This window comes from Danio aesculapii, unplaced genomic scaffold, assembly GCF_903798145.1.
Source record: "Danio aesculapii unplaced genomic scaffold, fDanAes4.1, whole genome shotgun sequence".
Taxonomy (NCBI): Eukaryota; Metazoa; Chordata; class Actinopteri; order Cypriniformes; family Danionidae; genus Danio; species Danio aesculapii.
Window position 1 is genome coordinate 2,995 of NW_026613701.1, and position 16,294 is coordinate 19,288.

Below are 16,294 nucleotides of genomic sequence, written 5' to 3' on the forward strand. Positions count from 1 at the left end.
TAGGAGAGAACTCCAGACTCCGCTCTCCTCAGACACTTCCTCCAGCTCCTCCGGGGGGATCCTGAGGCATTCCCAGGCCAGCCAAGAGACATAGTCCCTCCAGCATGTCCTGGGTCTTCCCCGAGGCCTCCTCCTGGTGGGACATGCCTGGAACACCTCCCTAGGTAGGTGTCCAGGAGGCATCCGGAAAAGATGCCTGAGCCACCTCAGCTGACTTCTCTCTAAGTGCAGGAGTGAGCTGCACTGTGAGCTACTCCCGAGTGACAGAGCTCCTCACCCTATCCATAAGGGTGCACCCTGCCACACTGCGAAGGAAACCCAACACTCATGACTATAGGTGAGAATGAAGGAACGTAGATTGACCGGTAAATCGAGAGCTTTGCCTTTCGGCTCAGCTCCTTCTTTACCAGAATAGACCGGTACCTCAACCGCATTACTGCTGCCACTGCACCAATCCGCCTGTCAATCTCACGTTCCATCCTTCTCTCACTCTTGAACAAAACTCCAAGATACTTGAACTCCTCCAACCTGGAGATGTTAAACCACCTTTTTCCGGTGGAGCACCAGGCCTCGGACTTGGAGGTGCTGATTCTCATCCCAGCCGCATCACACTCGGCAGCAAACCGCCCCAGTGCATGCTGAAGGTCCATGTTCAATGAAGCCAAAAGAACAACATCGCCTGATAATAACAGAGATGAAATCCTGTGGTGGCCAAACCGGACCCCCTCCAGCCCAAGGCTGCACTTTTATATTCTGTCCATAAAAATTATGAACAGAATTGGTGACAAAGGGGCAGCCCTGCCAGAGTCCTGCCGGCAATAAGTCAGACCGTAATACTATATACATATAATAACAAGCCATGGTCGATCCGAGCTCAAACAAACCTTGTTGTCGTCTTGATGAACAGCCACAAAGCCAAGAAGAAGAGCAAAATCTACCCTGTGCCCCGTTGTTGTTTACAAGGCCATCTAAAGCGTGAGCGGTTTCACTTTCTCCAGAGAGATCCCGAGCGCGTCTATATTTGAAATAACGAACTTCTTGAGCTGATAATAATAACGTGCGCATGATTATCGAAATGCTTCTGACATCCGATCCTTTCAAAAATGGACAAACGCGAGAGGGACACATGAAAAATCAAAGGAAAAGCAGGAGCAAACGATTCTTTTAGCAACCTAAAACATGAACAAACTGCTATGTTTAACTATTATCATCGCCTTTTGGACTATTATGTAGTCGGAATGACGAAATTACTTTCTAACAAGAGGTTACATGTGCTGGAGAAGTTAAAGATACAGATGAGAGGTTTGCACTGACTGTTTGGGCTATATGTTGCGTGTTGTTTTTGAAGCCAAATAAGGACTAAATGTTTGCTGTGTGCAGTTTTCCTGTGATTGGTAACATAGCGGGACTGTAATCAGCCTGTAAGAATTGGTACCATTGGTACCCTTTTGGCAGTGAAAACTCATGCCTGATATAGGTGACCGGTACCAGCCGGTACCGTACCACTCAGTGGAAACGGGCCATTAGACTAACCTGCACTTTAGACAGCTCATAATGGTCTCCCTCAGGTCCGGGTAAGGTCTCTCTGGACGGTACGGCCCTGTACGCAGAACCAGATGCCAGGCAGTCCTTTCCCAAATCATGTCCTTTCATCTTCTTTTACCAACATAGGAGCGCTTTTGTTGCCTCAACTCAGAGCTTTATACTGTCAAAGTCACCAAATCTGAACAGAAAAGGAGGACGGGTTAGTGAATGGAAATGTAACTCTAGTTTAGTCAGCATCAATTGAGCACATCATATGCACAAATCCCATTTCATCCCATTTAAGCCTACCTGTGAAGTTGGACAGAGTGCTATTTGTGCTAGTTAATAATTGTATGGACAAGCATTATATCTGGCCAGATAGTTTGATGTAAAGGCGACACGGTGGCTCAGTGGCTAGCACCGTCGCCTCACAGCAAGAAGGTCGCTGGTTTGAGTCCCAGCTGGGTCAGTTGGCATTTCTGTGTGGAGTTTGCATGTTCTCCCCATGTTGGCTTGGGTTTCCTTCCGGGTGCTCCGGCTTTCCCCACAGTCCAAACACATGCGCTATAGGTGAATTGAGTAAACTAAATTGGCCTTAGTGTATGTGTGTGCATGTGAGAGTGTATGGATGTTTCCCAATTATAGGTTGCAGCTGGAAGGGCGTACGCTGTGTAAAACATATGCTGGATAAGTTGGCGGTTCCATCCGCTGTGGCGACCCCTGATGAATAAAGGGACTAACCCAAAAGAAAATGAATGAATGACGAGTTCAATGGAAATTCAGGTGTTATCTACTGAAAATGAAGTGACTTTTAGCAGCTACTTTCCTACCCAGATGGCATTTTTTGGCCAAACTTTGCACATGACTTGGCGAATTTTATGAAAACGTCACATAAAGGAGCAGAAGTTATTTTATTTTCTTGACTATTAACCAAACTTTTATGTAAAATGATCACAATCACATCCAATAGGGATTTTTACTGTGTTGCAGTAAATAAATGCATTTAACTAATTCAGTTTTAATTTGATTAAGCATAAATGACTGGCAGTATAAATATTATAATCATATTGTATTTCTAAATGTATATCCCAAATTATCAGCCCAGCAGACACACAACGTCATAAGACATTAATATTAGGTTAGATTTAGGTTGCCAACATCTACGAACAATGTTATTTTGACGTCCAATAACAATGTGAACTGATGTTGATGTTTGGTTGATTTTAGGTTGTGTTGGAAAGTGGCCAAAATCCAACGTCAAGCCGACATCTTAAACCAACGTCATATTGACATTTATTCGTCAGGTATGACAACCAAAATCCAACGTCTGATAGACATCATATTGGTAACGTCCACACAACGTCAAGCTGAAACATCATTAGACGTTGCTATTTGGTTGTTTTTAGGCTGCATTAAAAAGAGACCAAAATGCAACGCCTGTCTGACGTTGGACATTAACGTTGGCCTGACGTTGGGTTCTGACATTAACCCAACTTTCATTTGCAAGCAAAATGCAACATCCCACGACGTTGGGGTACAAAGTCAATCTGATGTCATATTGACGTCCTGTACCTGCTGGGAGGACTATAGTGCATCTAATGCTTTGCATTTCATCCAAAAAAAAACGTTAAAATGCTATTTATTTAATTTAAATAAGCATTGATGAACGCAGTACAACAAATACTAACATTATGTATAAAAAATAAAACTAATAGCCTAATGAGAATGTACTTTTACGACTTTTGTTATGGAAAAGAGTGGCAAATGGTCTTACTTGTGACGTTTTAGTGGTCCAAAAATCATATTTTTACATGTCTTTCATTTTTGCGATATGCCTGAACAAGTTCTAATCACGTGACTCACCTATGATGCCTAAAAACATTGCCGCTAACGATGCTGACTAGGAAGATAGCACACTAGATTTTGACACACGGCTAATATGTTTATATTACCGGACATTAAAGAGATGTTGTCATGAATGAATATACACATAAATATATCGATTTATTCAGAGAGAGAGCGGGGTTTATTTGACGAGTAACCTAATGCGCTTTGACTAATAGCCACATTTCTCGGAAGACGCAGTAAAAACACAAACGATGTCTACATTAGATGACATTTGATATCTCTATTCGTCTTTGTCGTGTTGGTTTGAGTATAATAGGCCCCGCATCTCTTCCAGTCAGAACAAACAGTTCCCGAACAAACAACAAACCACACGGGCTTTATGCAGGCACATCTAATGGGTTTCAGACTAAACCACACCAAAAATATATATATATGGGCTCCTTAACATTCAATTGGATAAACAGTATTTTTAATTATGGCAAAAAAACACACCTTAAATAAAAATTCCTGTAATAATGTCATTATATGTCTTTTGATAGAAAAAAAAATCGTTAGTTATACTATCTCCTGCATTATTATTATCATTGTACATCATTTAAAATGTTATCAAAGATGCATTAGATAAATTAATTTTATATCCTGTCATCATCTGAACTCGAGACAATAGATGTCACCTATCAGGATATAAGACACCAACTAAAAAAAGGATGTTCATCCTAACAACGCAATATAACACGAAAAAAATGCTTTTATTATTATTGTTATAATTATTATACATATATAATATTCCCAAAGACATGTCAAACGAATTTAAATGATTAACGTTACGTTTTTTAAAAACTAAATTCCGTTAATAGGGTGTAAAAATGACAAACATCAATCGCGCAAAGAATATCTTATATCTTAAAAGCTAAAAATTAGACAAAAAAGTGTACATTGCAGCAGATACCTGTTCCTCTGGGTGGTCTGCAGATCCTTAACAGCGGATGAAGCAAAACAACTTCGTTATAAACCAGCTATTTGAAGGATTCAGCAAGGCGCCGCGATGGGAAATGTAGTTTTTTTGCGTTTACAAGCTGTTTTGATCAGATGTCATAGAACTACAGCACCCACAATTCACCACGCCTGGAAAGCGTCAGAGCGCAGGCAATAGGAGGAGCTTATTTCGCAAGTAAAGGGGACGCGCATCCTCTGCAGTCAAACTGATGGTATTGCAGTATGATGATGATGCTGATGATATGTGGAATTTTACCGTAGCAGAAAGTACAGTAAGGTGAAGAAGATGATGATACTGCACAATATAGGAATATAATTTCACCTTAAATCACACCTGACACACACCTTCGCACGGTCAAGTCAATATTCCGATTCTCAAAATGATTAAAAACGCCATCTTGTGGATTTTAATAATGATCTGCAAGTATAACGTCCCACACAGCGGTTCTGTAAGCTTAATTTGATACAATTCACTGAATTACCCGCTTTTCAGTTTAGTTTTGTATCAAAGCAAGTGAACTAAACTAAACTTAAGCAGAGTTAAGCAGATTTAACAACGTAATATCTCTACACATTTACAATTTTAGCTTTTTCGACATATTAGTCACATGTATATTTAATTTAACTGTTTGTTATAAATTATAACTCTCAAACTACACAAAATGAAGCTGCAACTACATGGGAAAACCTACTGAAAAATTATCCGTTAAATTGGATTTATGAGGTAAGGTTATGTATTTATTTGATTAAATGTTAATATTTGCTTATGTCTAAAGGTCTGGTAACATTTCTTCCCGATATCAAATACTGATATATAGAGGGAATTTCAGGGCACGATGATTTCCTTTACACCTCTGAAATTAGCATTAGCATAGTAAACATTAGCATCGTGTTGACTAAATATTAGAAGTATGAAAATATGCCACTTTACGCAATAAAACCTTCAACATTAGTTTAAATTTATTTGCTAAACACATCACCAGTTGATTAAAGAATAAAAGAAAGGACTTTTCACTCAAACAACTAAATCAAGGTTTTCAATAGCTGTGTGGTGAAAATATGCCACTTTATGCAAAACACCCCTCAACATTAGTTTCAATTTATTTGCTAAACATGTCATCAGTAGATTAAAGAAATAAACAAACGACATTTTACTCGAACGACTATAAATCTCAAGGTTTTTTTCGTTGAAAATATGCCACTTTCTGCAAAGAACCCCTCAACATTGGTTTCAATTTATTTGTTAGACATGTCACCAGTAGTTTACAGAACTAATGAAAACTAATGACACTGTATGGTGAAAATCTGGCACTATATGCAAAAAAAAAACAAAAAAACTCAACATCAGTTTCAATTTATTTGCTGAACACATCATCAGTAGATTAAAGAAATAAACAAGACATTTTACTCAAACGACTATACATCTCAAGGTGTTTGGGTGAAAATGCCACTTTATGCAGAAATAAAAATCCTTATTAGTTTCAATGTATATGCATAACACATCACCAGTTATTTAAAGAATAAAACAAATAATATTTTACTCAACTATAATTCTCAAGGTTTTTAATAGCTGTGTGGTGAAAGTCACATCATGCAAAAAAACCCTTAACATTAGTTTCAATTTAATTGCTAAACACATCACCAGTAGATTGAAGAATGAACGACATTTTACTCAAACGACTATAAATCTCAAGGTGATTTGGTGAAAATATGCCACTTTATGCAAAGAAACCCTCAACATTAGTGCCAGTTTAATTGCTAAACATCACCACAAGTTTAAAGGATAAAATAAATAAAATTTCACTCAAACAACTAATAAATCAAGGTTTTTAATAGCTGTGTGGTGAAAATATGCCACCATGCAAAAAAAAAAAAAAATCCTTAACATTAGTCTTAATTTAAATGCTAAACACATCACCTGTAGTTTATATATAAAACAAATGACATTTCACTCAAACAACTATAAATCTTAAGGTTTTCAATAGCTGTATGATTTGAGCACATTCAGTTTCTTATCTCCATAAAATACCTACACTGAATAAATCTAGATTTTGAAAATCACTAGAAATACTCTACAAATACTGCATCCCTTACACTGTATTAATAAATACTAATTCAAATACTACATATTTTCCTTTTAGTCATGTAAAAGTGTACCATGTCAGACTTACTTTACTACCCAACAATGAACCTCAAATATACAAAAACAAAAAGAAAGATATCTACATCTAGTCACATGGCATCTTGTTTATATCAGACTCATCCCATGTACTTTCAGTGTGAAATCTACTCAGATTTGCATTAATGGACAAGTTAAGTCTGAAGATTAAACATCCCTGATCGGCTTCAGACATGCTCAGCAGTTCATCTCGTTTACCCAGCAGTCAGTATTTTTCCATCTGCATTTCCTGCTTTCTTGATCTGTAATAAATCTTGACTCGTTCTGGTCGAAAGGCCCAGTCATGAAGGAAGTGGTGAAATGTCTATTTTCAGTTCTTTAACACATGAGGACTACAAAAATGAAATAGAGACCACAAAGACAATTTAAACCTTTTCACTTTTTTTATTGTCTGTACACAAAAGCATGTTATACACGAGATGGGTACAGCATCTGTAAGACAAAAGAAAAACCCACAAAATTAGACAAATGTTCAATGCTAGGGTATTTAAACTTGAGAATAAAATAGGTTATTGACAGTTAAAGAGTGAATTAAATACAACATTCACAGCTTTAAAACTACACATTTACAACTAAACCTTTCACTACATTTAAACAAACACATTTGCACTGAAATATCACATATGAACAGGGCTTGACATTAACACCCACCAACCCGTCAAATGCAGGTAGATTTAAGCTGTGGCGGGTTGGAGAGGCACTCCCACTAGCCACTTTGGCTTGTTGAAGATTGCGTTTTAATAAAACCACCATTTAAAAACTGAGTTCAACAGTGAGGGGCCAGCGTGAGAGATGACAATAATAACAGTGCTAATAAAAGAAAGTAGATGAACACCGAATAAGACATGGTTTCCGCTACATTCATTCCTCCATGGCAGGGAGCGCCACACCAAAATTCATCCCGCCACGGCTACATTACAGCCTCTCATTCAAAACATTCAGTCGTTGTTGTTTTTAATAGCGGGTTATAAATCGCACCAAAACTTATTCAAAGCTAAGTGAATTATAACAGCGCCAGCTTTTCTGTAATCAAAGTAGTGCTGTGCGTTATTTGTTTGGCCCTTTGAGGTTACATGCTGACTGACTGACAGGTCCAATAGTATCTGGATGCAGCCTTTATGATGCAAGCTGAGATTGCATCACTTAGCGATGCAATGTCAGACACAATGCACTTAATGGAGTGAGTGACAATGAGTTACGGTGCGTGATGCGTGAGGCCAGCAAACACGACATGGCTTTCAGTTAATATGAGCAGTTTCCATCATTTTACATTTATTTATAGGTAAAAGTAAATGGTTCTGCAAACAATGACTATCTTGCTGGAGTTTATAGCCGTTTCACTTTACTTCAGCAAGCATCAATGGTGCTCTGTAGGTCTATTGGAGACATTCATAAATATTGTTAGCAAATCTAATAAATGTTGGAGACATACTCACAACATAAAGTGCGCTAAATCGCACTGCAGCAGCTTTGTTTGAGAGCGCACAAGATGATCTGTGCTTGAGCAGTGTATATTTGAGGGGGTGTGCAAGAGGTTGTGTGTACGAGCAGAGGAAATCGGTGCGCAAGCAAAAAGATTAGCATGCTTGTATTACATAAATGCGATCTGGACTTGTAATACTGTGCTAACGACACTTCTCCATTTGTCATTGAAATAACGGCATGGGTAGTTGGTAGATTTGTGTGAAAGGTCTGCCGCCACAGTTGGAAAAAATCCTGGAGGAAACACTGTAAGAGGATGATAATGTGCACAGTGAGACAGGCGATCCTGACGCACTGACGAGGGCTTCAGTGTCAGGGCTAATTTCAGGTGATGTGACGCACACGAGTGTTTAAAAGTTTCAGAAAGAAAGTTCTTTGCGCAAAGCATCCTTGCTTTGAAATGTAACTAGCATGTATTTGTATATAACATGTATTTGTTGGGCGGTTATGTTGGGCTAAGAATTATTTTCTATTTATTTATTTTGGTGTGGCTAGAGAAAGTTGAGCCCTGAAAAGTCATTGCAAGCGAATTGCAATGTGACACTATGAAACCACAACCCATTTGCTCATGCTCATTGAGCAAGCTCATACACAACACACAAAAAAAACTAAATGAATGAGGCATGTGAGAAAACAAAACCTAAATCAAGTCATTTTAGCATGTCAAAGTCAAATTTATGCACAAAATATATTATCCCAACAACAAAATTGTGGCTAGTGAAAATGGCTAGTGGCTAGTAAAGTTGGAAAACTTGGTGATCAAAAAGTTAATGTCAAGCCCTGCATATGAAAAAAATAATTAAAACCCTGTGTGTGCTGCTTAGTCAGAACACGGTCATTAGGCCCGTCACAATAATCAATATATCGACTTATCACACAACACATGTACATGATAGGGTGGGCGATGTCGAACAATTTGCCATTGTGCGATGTCTAATGTGAAACATCGCGACGGTGGATGGCATCGTAGGCATAGGCGGAGGTGAATTAATTATTTATGAAGAATTAATTCATAACAAATTAATTATTTGTAGCCTACCATTTCAACTACCTGACCCGCATGGTCTTTGTTTTACCCATAAACAAATCATAAATATAAGTTGCACACAAATGACCACCTGTTTATTCGGCCCACTTGCTCCAAACATTTGAGTTTCTTTATTCTGTTGAACAGAAGATATTTTGAAGAAAGCTGAAAACCTGTAATCATTGACTTCCATAGCAAGTAAAATACTTTGAAAGTCAATGCATGCCGTTTTTCAGCTTTGATTAAAATATCTTCTGTTGTGTTCAACAGAATAAAGAAAAGAAAGAAAAAAAAAAAGTCAATGATACGTAATCGATAGAATTGTCAGTTTTGGGTGAACTATCCCTTTCAAGCTACTTTTAAACTATGAATTCTTTCGACATGAATTGCAGACCTTAACATGACCCCAAGCTTTTCGTTTTACACCCATTGTTGTTGTTAAACATTTGGTTATTGAGAGAAAAAGAACCATATATATACATATTAATCTGAATAGATTATGAGATATGCTAACGCTTCAAAATGCTGGTTAGGCGTTTTAAACTTATTTGCTTCAAATCAAACAATGACTTTTTTTTATTGTTGCTGCGAGCCTATCAGGCCACCAGCAAGAAGTTTGGCATGTTTTGTTAAATCAGCTGGATCTGGAATCAATGTAGATCCCTACCCTATGGTATGGTTCAGTTTGCATTTTTACTGCTGTTTTAAATAGGTGGAATTATCAATATAGTTGCATCATCTCTATGGCTGTGACATCACGTTCATCCACTCCTAAGCAACCAATAAGAGGAAGATCTGTACCTCTTCTGCATACCACGATGCTGCCATTTCAGGTGTTTTTTTCTTGCAGTGGTATAAAAATTTAGTCATGCAAAAAAACAATACAGCAGTGGCTGCTGCTGACCAGTTAAATATTGCAGTTTTAGTATTTTTTGGACCAATCAATGACCAGCAGAATTTGTGTCACATTTTGGTAAAGGTATGGCTTGATTGGAACATCAACCGAAGTGGGACAAAATAAAATCCCCAAAACGAAGCAGTACTGAATCAAACCATGCAGTGCAAAAGCGTCCTAACACATCTTAAATGAATGCATATGATGGGTAAATTAAAATGAACCAAGCACACTACCAAAAACAAAGCAAAACCAGCTCTAAAATCTTTTTCAGACAGACAAAACTTTAAGACTCTTACCACACGAATTCTGTGCCCGATAGCCTTTGCGGGAAGGTTGCTCTTGAACTTGGCACGAACCATTCCACTGTTTCCATGAGCGCGTGTGACTTTACCCCAGATGACGCGTGTCTTGTTGGGTTTACCACCGGGTGTTGCGGTCTTCCTATTAATTAAATTTAAAATATAATTAAACTTCTACAACAAACAATTCACAAAAAGCACTATTCATTAAAAAACTAAACTGAGCATCATATCAAGTGTCATCTTAATTCATGAGTCTGCTTTTAAAGTTCATGTTAGAATTCACGATGCACAAATGATCACCATACAGTACACTTAATTTTGAAAACAGCAGTAAAACGTCACTTTTCTGTTTTTGCATTGCTTATTTGTCCACCTCTGGAACAGGTGCAATGGTTATTTTCTAGAATGAAGAATATAGCTTCATTTATCAATATTGCAGAATGTTGCTTTCACTGTCTGCATCAACAAAATGAATTATGATTAGTCACAATCAGAAATCTCAAGATACAGAGGCAAAAATTGCTCTTATTTATATCGTTAAAGTTCAGCAGCATGACAAGAGCTCAGCTTTTATTAGAACAAATATCAGCATGCTTTCATATGACTGATTCCATGCAACAGATCAATAAACCCAATAATGTCGGTGTGGATGTTTACGCTCTATTTCGCCAATGAAAGCTACACAAAGCAAAACTGATGCTCTGCAAGCAACACTCGATTGTTTTTAAAACTATGGATCGTTTGTGCCAATTCTGCATTGCTAGGATATATTTGGTTTAAACAGATTTTATTTGATTGGTAACAAAAGCTAGTTTCTCATACCCAATATAGTATTGAATATAAAATGCCATATAGAGTGCAATACATGCATGTATACACTTGGGGTTTATATTGATATAATTGTAGTTTTAGTTATTCATTGAAAGTACTGTTTAGTATAACTAATAATCATTGGAGTTTAAATGTCACATTTTGTCATTCACAAAAGCCATTAATACTTAATACATTTCCAAAACATTACAAGTAAAAAAAAAAAAAGAAAGTAATTTTATGTCATTTAAATATAGAAACTTAATTTATATTGAATAATACACTTATACAAAGCTACACACATAAACAGTGTTTTTTGGCCTATTTAAAATAAATAAAAGCTCAAACAATAAAAATTACTTAAAACTGGACTTTGTGACTGCAGAGTAATAATAATTGAAAGTTATAGTTTGTATGCATTTAAGCGCTGAGATCATTTAAAGTATTGAGGTACTTTAACTTGTATTTAAGTTAAATAACGATTAAAGAGATAATTGAATTATATAAACACAATGAAGATGTGCCGTGATGTTTTACATTTATTTAATTTCTGTACCTGAATAATGTTTGACTCGACAGAAAACTTGACTTTCAATTTGACTTTTCATTTATGCATGTAATTTGTTCCTTATATTTTATGCACGATTTAATGGCCTACAGAATCAGTCCAATCAATCTAAAGTTAGCTTTTTCCCCCCCAAATACAGCTATTTGACTCAGTCATATAAATTAACTTAGCAATATATTATCACAGAAAAACTATTGCAGTTTTAAGATTGTTCAAATATTGTGCTGCCCTTATTAAAGTGATCATAGCAGAGAGTGTCAAAGCATAATCACACTAGGCATGGGAGAATAACTGGTTTCAAGGTTTACCGTGGTTTAGTTTTAAAACTCTAGAAATTCTGTGAAACTCTAAAAATCTGGGTCTTTAAAACTAATAAAGCAGAAGTCAATGATTTATTTCAATTATTTAGCCTGACACATTTACGTTACAAAATTTATGTAACGTTTCTTAAAATAGTGTTCAATGCGGGAAATTTTTTTATTATTTTTTTACCCAGACATTTAATAGAAACTAGATAATTTATAAAGATTTTTTGATATATTGATGCAAGATTATCATACTGTCTGAAACTTACACTAGTGTTCTGTCGATTTGTCCAACCTTGTCAGACTGTCCTACCTCCCATTCAAAACGAAACATCAATATGCTACCCATCATATTTTGCTACAAGTGTACATTTTTATGTGGGGTAGTGTGATATGAAGCTGTAATATTGTCCTAACCTACCTAATCCCTAACCCCAACCTCAGAACCATTCAAACACAGTGGATAGCATAATCTGATATGTAGGATAAAATGTCAGAGACACCAGCTCAAACTTATCCTAACTCATGCTACTTGTCCGATAAACACACAGCAGTGACATTCATCACTTACTTTTTGGCCTTGTAGACGTAGGCACAGCGTTTGCCCAGGTAGAAATCGACCTCGCCGCGATTGTAAACTCCTTCTAACTTCAGCAGAGCCGTGTGCTCACGCTGGTTCCTCAGGCCACGCTTGTAGCCAGCAAAGATGGCCTTGCTCCACAGCCTAAAAACAGACAGTTTGATCATTTTCAGCCATGTTGAAGTACAAAAGTTGAGGTAAAGTTGGCTTAATACTCGCACGTTCATTTAGTGACAACCTTTAACAGTTCCTCTTTTGTTTGTGCTACTTTGAATATTCAGAAATAGCATGTAAAAATGACATGATCAACGGAGTACTTTGATAGTTATTGGCTGCTAAACTGATTTTATTATTAAGAACTTGCAAAAATACTTCTCTAATACTATATTAAGGAGAAAGTCAGAATGTGCGAATATGAAAACAACTTTACCTCATCTGTTTTGTTATGGTTGAAAGAACATATCGCCAATTAACAACAGCTAGAAAAATCTTAATAGATTTCAAAAAAAGTACAACACAACATAAAAAAACAACAACAAAGTAAATAAAATAAATTAAAACAGTACAAAGGCAAAATAAAGAGGCTCACTTTTTTTTTTAAAAAGACCTTTAATAGACTAAGGGCTTTTTATGATGCATAAACTTCTTTCTAAGAAATCTTTTTTTTAGAAAGTAAAAAAAGTGGTTTATGAATTAAGTTATTGGCCAACACCACTATATCATCAGCCCAAAAAATCTAATTGAAGTAAAGTTGGTTTTATATGCACACATTCGTTCATTTATGAACAGTGACAACTTCTGGCACAGCCCCTATATTGTTAACCACGCTACTTTTAATATTCTGTCTGACATCGCATCCAAGTGTGACTTCAAAATAACATTAGCACTGTTTAATTGACTGTGAACAATGTTGAACTTTGATAGTCATTGGCTGCTAATATGATTTAGAGTTCGCAAAGAATACTTTTCTGAATTTATATTACCAAGGAGAAAGTCAGCATGTGTGAATATAATCAACTTTACCTCAATGTTTTTTTATGGTTGAAAGACAATACCAAGTAACAATAGCTAAAAAAATCTGAATAGATTTACAAAAAGTACAAATCAACATGGAAAAAAAACCCTAAAGCAAATAAAATAAATTATAACAAACTGCAAAACCAAAATAAAGGGGCTCACTTTTCACTAAAACACCTTCAATACATTAGTTATGGGGCTTTATATAACACATAAGCATTAGGGACTTAAAGAAATCTTTTTCTCTAGAAAGTAAAATAAGTGGTTTATGAATTAGGTTATTGGCCAACACCACAATATCATCAACCCAAAAATTCAAATTGAGGTAAAGTTGGTTTTATATTCACACATTCGTTCATTTATGAACTTCTGGTACAGCCCCTATATTGTTTACCACGCTACTTCGAATATTCTGTCTGATATCGTATTCAAGTGTGACTTCAAAATAACATTAGCACTGTTTAATTGGCATTGGCAGCTAATATGATTTAGAGTTCGCAAAGAATACTTTTCTGAATTTATATTACCAAGGAGAAAGTCAGCATGTGTGAATATAATCAACTTCACCTCAATGTTTTTATGGTTGAAAGACAATACCAAGTAACAATAGCTAGAAAAAAATCTTAATAGATTTCCAAAAAGTACAAATATATGCATGAAAAAACAACAATAAAGTAAATTAAAAATATTAACAATACAAAACCAAAATAAAGGGGCTCACTCCTCAAAAAAAAGCCTTTCAAAATATTAGTTATGGCACTTTTATGATTATTGTAAATATATATTATTGAAAGAGTCGTTTATTAACTAATAGGCCAACAATATCAACCCAAAAAATTAAAAATGACTCATATTAAGACTCACAATAAGTCTTTATTAGTTCAGTGACAACTTGTGACACACCATGTTGTTTACCAATCTACTTTGAATATTCGGTCTGAAATGGCATGTAAACAGGACTTAAAAACAACATTAGCACTATTTTATTGACTGTGTACAATGTTGTAGTTTGATAGTCATTGGCTGCTAATATGCCTTCACGGTTTAGTATCTCCAAAGATTAACTTTATGAAAGAAGCTGTATTTAGAATAGGATATTAAGAATATTAAGGTAAAAGTCAGAATGTGTGAATATAAAACCAACTTTACCTTTTTATTACATGTAATATGTTTACATAAGTCATGTATTACATGTATAGCATAGATGTCATCCCACAATTTTTTAGATAACTTGAATTAATGTTCCAAAGACACCATATGTACTTCGAAAAAAGGTGCATTCATTACAATTCAAATTAAATATGTATCTGAGAAAGTCATTTGTTTCAATCACAACTTGCATTAACTCTAGATTTACAACACTGACAGCTTTTGGGTCTTACCTTCCGGGCATTGTGATGATTTGACCAGGCTAACCAACCTAAAATAACAAAAAGCACAAACAACTTTAAGTGTGGGGATGAAAATAAATGTTCACTCGTTGTGTCTTCAATACATTTACACTGTTTACAGAGGTGTCTGAGGCGCTGCATGTTTATGCTACATGCTAACACGTTCTTACACAACGTTGCTCACTTCATAGTTATTATGACGTGCTAGAAATAAGAACCCCAGACGTGTAACTATTATATAAAACACATGCTTAAATTCTTGTTTTGACGGCACGTTTGCGAGGAGCCGAAATAAGCTCCTGGTCTGTTTAGCTGGAGCCGAGTGGATCAAACAATCCGTTTAAAATCTAAAGCATCTTACGTCACACAGTGGTGAAATCATCTGTATATGGACTTAATTTATGTTTTCATCGATATTAGTGTAAATCGTGGTTTACTTTACATCTCATGAGGCTAAAACATCACATTTTAAAAGTCGAGCTGTAAAACGCTCACCTGATTCTATCTCAAAAATGGAGGAAAAGGCCGCTCGCAAGGAACGCTGGGAAAATGTTAGCAGCGGCGGCTGAAGATCTGCCTGACTGAAATTAAAGCGTGATTTTCCTCATTTACGTCTCTTCGTCGATATAACTAAATTACTTGCAAATAAAAGGACAGTTGTTCATTCAAATATATCTATTATTATATTTATTTGTCTTCCAAATTAACCTATATGCATTATTTTCATCAACAATATCATATTCAGATATAAAACATATTCTATATCTATTTTGTTTGCACATCTGTTATATATTTTTAGTTGTAGTTACATTTTTTTATTTAGGCTATTTATTCATTTAGCCATATACTTGGAGTTTCCTCGCTAATTATATCCAGATTTTCAATGTATTGATATATTTTGAAGGATTTATGATGTTTTCTAACTTGGTTTTATGCATTAATCCTGTTTTAATCAAATATATGAACTTTTGTTTGTGCTTTAACCTCATATCTGCCACCCTGGGACATGTAGCCTATGCTTTATCCATTTGATTCATTAAGTTGATTTGAACTTATTTGAAGCCTCTGACCAATCTTTGAATCTGGGGTACTAGGTAGAGTCCAACAATTTTAACCTGAGCCAATGTTAACTTTCTGTTGCCACAACTGATGTTGAACAATTGAAGTTTGAACCATTTTCCATTTTTGCTAGTCTTTTTTTATCATTCCAAAGGTTTCCACATTCCTGGACCAGGCCGTATCCTGAGCAGCTGCTGCGGTGGTCATGGAGGAGTGAAGAGCATGAGACTGATTCCTGTAAGTCCCCAGTGACAGATGAGTCCTTGCATTGATCCTGAAGGGCCAGCCTGTACACCAGCCGGTGACCT

At 36.1% G+C, this 16,294-nt stretch overlaps 1 protein-coding gene across 1 annotated transcript; it reads right to left on the reverse strand.

Annotated features, from left to right (window-relative positions):
• Positions 1 to 6,911: 6,911 nt before the first annotated feature.
• Positions 6,912 to 15,487, reverse strand: rpl35a (ribosomal protein L35a). The gene is made up of 5 exons (XM_056452591.1): positions 15,423 to 15,487; positions 14,919 to 14,956; positions 12,511 to 12,663; positions 10,251 to 10,395; positions 6,912 to 6,979 (listed from the first exon to the last, which is right to left on the reverse strand). The coding sequence occupies exons 2-5, from the start codon at positions 14,927 to 14,929 to the stop codon at positions 6,956 to 6,958; spliced, it is 333 nt and encodes a 110-aa protein (XP_056308566.1). The 5' UTR covers positions 14,930 to 14,956; positions 15,423 to 15,487; the 3' UTR covers positions 6,912 to 6,955.
• Between the last annotated feature and the right edge of the window lie 807 nt (positions 15,488 to 16,294).

Excerpts from the sequence above, each read along its gene's own strand:
- rpl35a (XM_056452591.1), bottom strand. Across the intron at positions 10,396-12,510 it reads TACGTCTACAAGGCCAAAAA|GAAGACCGCAACACCCGGTG; the intron begins GTAAGTGATGAA and ends TTTAATTAATAG. Across the intron at positions 6,980-10,250 it reads TCGGGCACAGAATTCGTGTG|ATGCTGTACCCATCTCGTGT; the intron begins GTAAGAGTCTTA and ends TTTGTCTTACAG.